The 3,371-nt window shown below is 37.2% G+C and overlaps 1 protein-coding gene across 1 annotated transcript; it reads right to left on the bottom strand.

Annotated features, from left to right (window-relative positions):
• Window positions 1-1,614: 1,614 nt before the first annotated feature.
• On the bottom strand, window positions 1,615-2,854 carry PCYB_081790 (hypothetical protein; the record flags this gene model as incomplete). The annotated part of the gene is made up of 2 exons (XM_004221917.1): window positions 1,615-2,058; window positions 2,497-2,854. Coding segments are annotated over 2 exons (802 nt in total), but the record flags the coding sequence as incomplete, so codon positions are not given.
• Window positions 2,855-3,371: the final 517 nt, after the last annotated feature.

Below are 3,371 nucleotides of genomic sequence, written 5' to 3'. Positions count from 1 at the left end.
AAAAAAAAAAAAAAAAATAGATATATATCCAAAAAATCCCCTCAACTGAAAGAAAAAATTAAAGGCGTTACATCCTCGAATGACAAAATAGGAACACCAAATTGGAGCAATATCATAATTAGTGGCAATTACGCCATTTGGACAATTTGAACTGCTATTGTGGTAGCATTATTGTCCTTCATCTGCACTACCCATTTGCTTTAAAAGAAACATGCTGCGTGTAACTGCACGCACACAACGTGGGGAGTAAGCATCCATTAAGCTTCATTTTGGTGGTAGGCCTCACCTTTGCCCAGAGAAGGAAATATTCATTTTCATATCTACCGTGTGACACCATCGGTGACCACAATCACATGGAACACAAAATGGAAACAAAAAAGAGACCATTTTGTAAATCCCATTTTTACAATAAATATCTTAAAAAAGTACACATTCGCTGTTGCTTCGGTTTTGCGTTATCTTACATAAAAAAGAACGAAAAAGAAAAAGTAAATTCAAAACGCTTTAAACTATGTTTGCAAGTGCTCTACGTAGAGACGGCAAAAAAAAAAAGAAAAACAAAAAAGCAGAAAAAATTAGGAACACTACGAACGGTTTGCAAATCGAGCAAAAAGAAAGGACAGGGAAAACGAAATTGAAAAGGACACGCATGAGCAATTTGCACTTAAAAATAATTAGGACGAATAACGTGAAGCGGACAAGTAGGACAAAAAAAAAAAAAGTTACATATAAATGGAGAGCTATGTCAACAATAGCTGTTTAGTTAAACACAATTTTACTCATTTATGCACGAGTGCAATTTTAGCAAGTACTCAAAATACGTATCGGCATAAAAAGAAAAATTTGTTAATTACAACAATTACGATAATTTTAATGATGTACAATTTGGGGATCATTCGAAGGATGTATATGTTCATACATGTGCATACATACACTTTTGCAAAAATTACATGAATAAATTTTGGGAATTTTCTCAAACAAATATAAAAAAAAAAAAAAAGGAAAGCTATACGACTGAACTTATTTTTTATAATCACTTTATAGGAAATAATATACAAGATGGCATATAACGAAGTTTTATGATCATTTAAAAGTTGTGAAGAATTCTTACCCATGTGCATATGTCTAACTTAAATCAATTTTTTCTGCTTACAATATAGCACCATGTGCCTCACTTGATATTTTTATTTTATTTTATTTTTTTTATATTATACAGGGAAGAGGATCATACAAGGCGAATACACATAGTTGGAAATTTGGACGATGCCTAGAATAAACATAAACTGTTAAAATGTTTCGAATTTCTATCTTTTATACTTTTACACCATTTGGCAAAAAATTCAGAGTCGCTTAGCACTTGCTTGGAGGAAGGAGGACCAAATGAAAACACGTCTTCGATCGATTCCGCATTGAAGATATTAAGTTCGTTGCGAATTGTGCCTTGATTTCTATCCATGTTCTGTTGGTTATTCGCACTCGTACGTGTGGTACGTACATTTTCGCTTGCGTTTGGACTTGTATCTAGAAACACATTATGATTGTTACTTTGGCTTATTTCGAAATGCCTCCCTTCTCTTACGCCATGGTTTCTGTTAACCTCCTCTTATTCTTTACTCCACATATTTGCGTCATAATTTCTACTCATACTCATGTGTGCGTCCTGATTTACTCGCACACTTAAGGCTTGGATGTTCTCCAGATTCACGTCAAGGCTACTGCCCCGAAATAATTCATATTTTGCAACTTCTTCCTCATCGTTAAGGTAATCCAAGTTCAGAAAATTCATATCTACAATGGAGTCTTCCCAAATGTTGTTCTCTTCCGACTCCTTCTGCTCGTGTTCTCTAGAATAAGTGTATCCTGGGGGGGCATAAAGCTCGTCCATGTCGAAGTTCAATCTGTTACATATATTTAAAAAGTTATCATTCAGCTGGAATAAACCATTTTCCATCACTGGGTTGCTCTCGAATAGATGTATGCTGGACAGGATATCTGGAACCCTTTCTTCTTCCAATAGGTAGCTGTGTGTCTGATTCGTTCGTTTGTTATATGGTGTCTCTGTTCGCTCGATGGTTCGATTGCTGTCTCGTTCGTTGCTCCATTTACTGTCATTGGACTCTTCCAATAGGTTGATTCCATGATTTCCCCTCAGTTTGTTTCTACGATCTTCCCACACATTGCCGCAACGATCTTCCCACCCTTGGCGGCTACGATCTTCCCACACATTGTCGCCATCTTCGTCCCACGTTTTGCCTTGACGCTTGCCCCCACTCCTGCTTGCATCTCTTCCCCACATGTTGCCCCCGTTTCGATCCCATTTCTTGCCCCATTTTCTGCCAGGAAGCATGCCCACCTCTTTTGTTCGTTTGACGCTCGGCTTCCCCTTCTGGTGGTAGTGTTGTGTGCCTAAACTGGAATCAACATCGGACAACGGAAGAGATGACCTTTCGATTTTCCCTTCCTTTGCTATTCGTAAAGGTCTAATTTCTTCAATACCATGAGCAAATCTGCACTTATCCTGATTCATACATTTTTTCTTTTTCCAGAAATAACACAGAGTAGTTTTGTACGTGGCCAGGTCAGTACTGGGTTGCAACTTCTCAATTCTATGGGCATATTTACAGTTCGGGTTATAGCAGGGGATTTTTTTCTTAACGCTTTTGCACAATTTGGTATTTTCTAAGTTGGGTAGAGGTCTTAATTCTTCCAGCACATGAGCATAGTTGCAGTTTTCTTTATTCATACATCTGTTTTCTAGGAAGTGTCTGCAAATTTTGGTTTTCGTAAATTGATATTTTATGTCTGCCGGTTGGTTCATCTTGCGGTTACTGTTGGTTTGTGCCGGTGTATTCATGTGTGCGTTGTGCAGGGTGGAAAGGGTGCGGATGGAAAGAGTGCAGGTGCGACGAGCAACAAAATGTAAATACAAAAAGCTAGCGGTGATTTGTTGCAGCTAGAGATGTTCACTCAGAAAAGGAATGGGTGGGTGTATTAAATAGTGTCGTAAAGGTGTCTCCAAAGAAACGATCAGTATATGGATAAAAAAAAAAAAAAAAGCGTAACGAGTACTACTACTGAGACATAAGAGGGGGAGGGGTCTATATGATCTGTGTTACCTTAACGCGAAATAAATATATTTTCAAAAATAATTTTTACAAACACTTGGACATGCACTGTAGGGCGGTTCTACTGAAACATGCGGACAAGTAAAATTTCGTAAAAATGTAAGCAAATAGTTCCAATTAATATGTGCAAAATTGTGGCATGTCTATTAAAAAAAGACTTTTAAGTTTTACAAAACCATAAAAGTTAACTAAATGGCTACTAAAAGATGGTGACAAATGGTACAATGGGGTGATAAGTCGTATTAT

This window comes from Plasmodium cynomolgi, chromosome 8 (genome assembly GCF_000321355.1).
Source record: "Plasmodium cynomolgi strain B DNA, chromosome 8, whole genome shotgun sequence".
NCBI classification, from domain to species: domain Eukaryota; phylum Apicomplexa; class Aconoidasida; order Haemosporida; family Plasmodiidae; genus Plasmodium; species Plasmodium cynomolgi.
The sequence above is the reverse complement of the archived record's forward strand: the minus strand, read 5'-3'. Positions and strand labels throughout refer to the sequence as shown.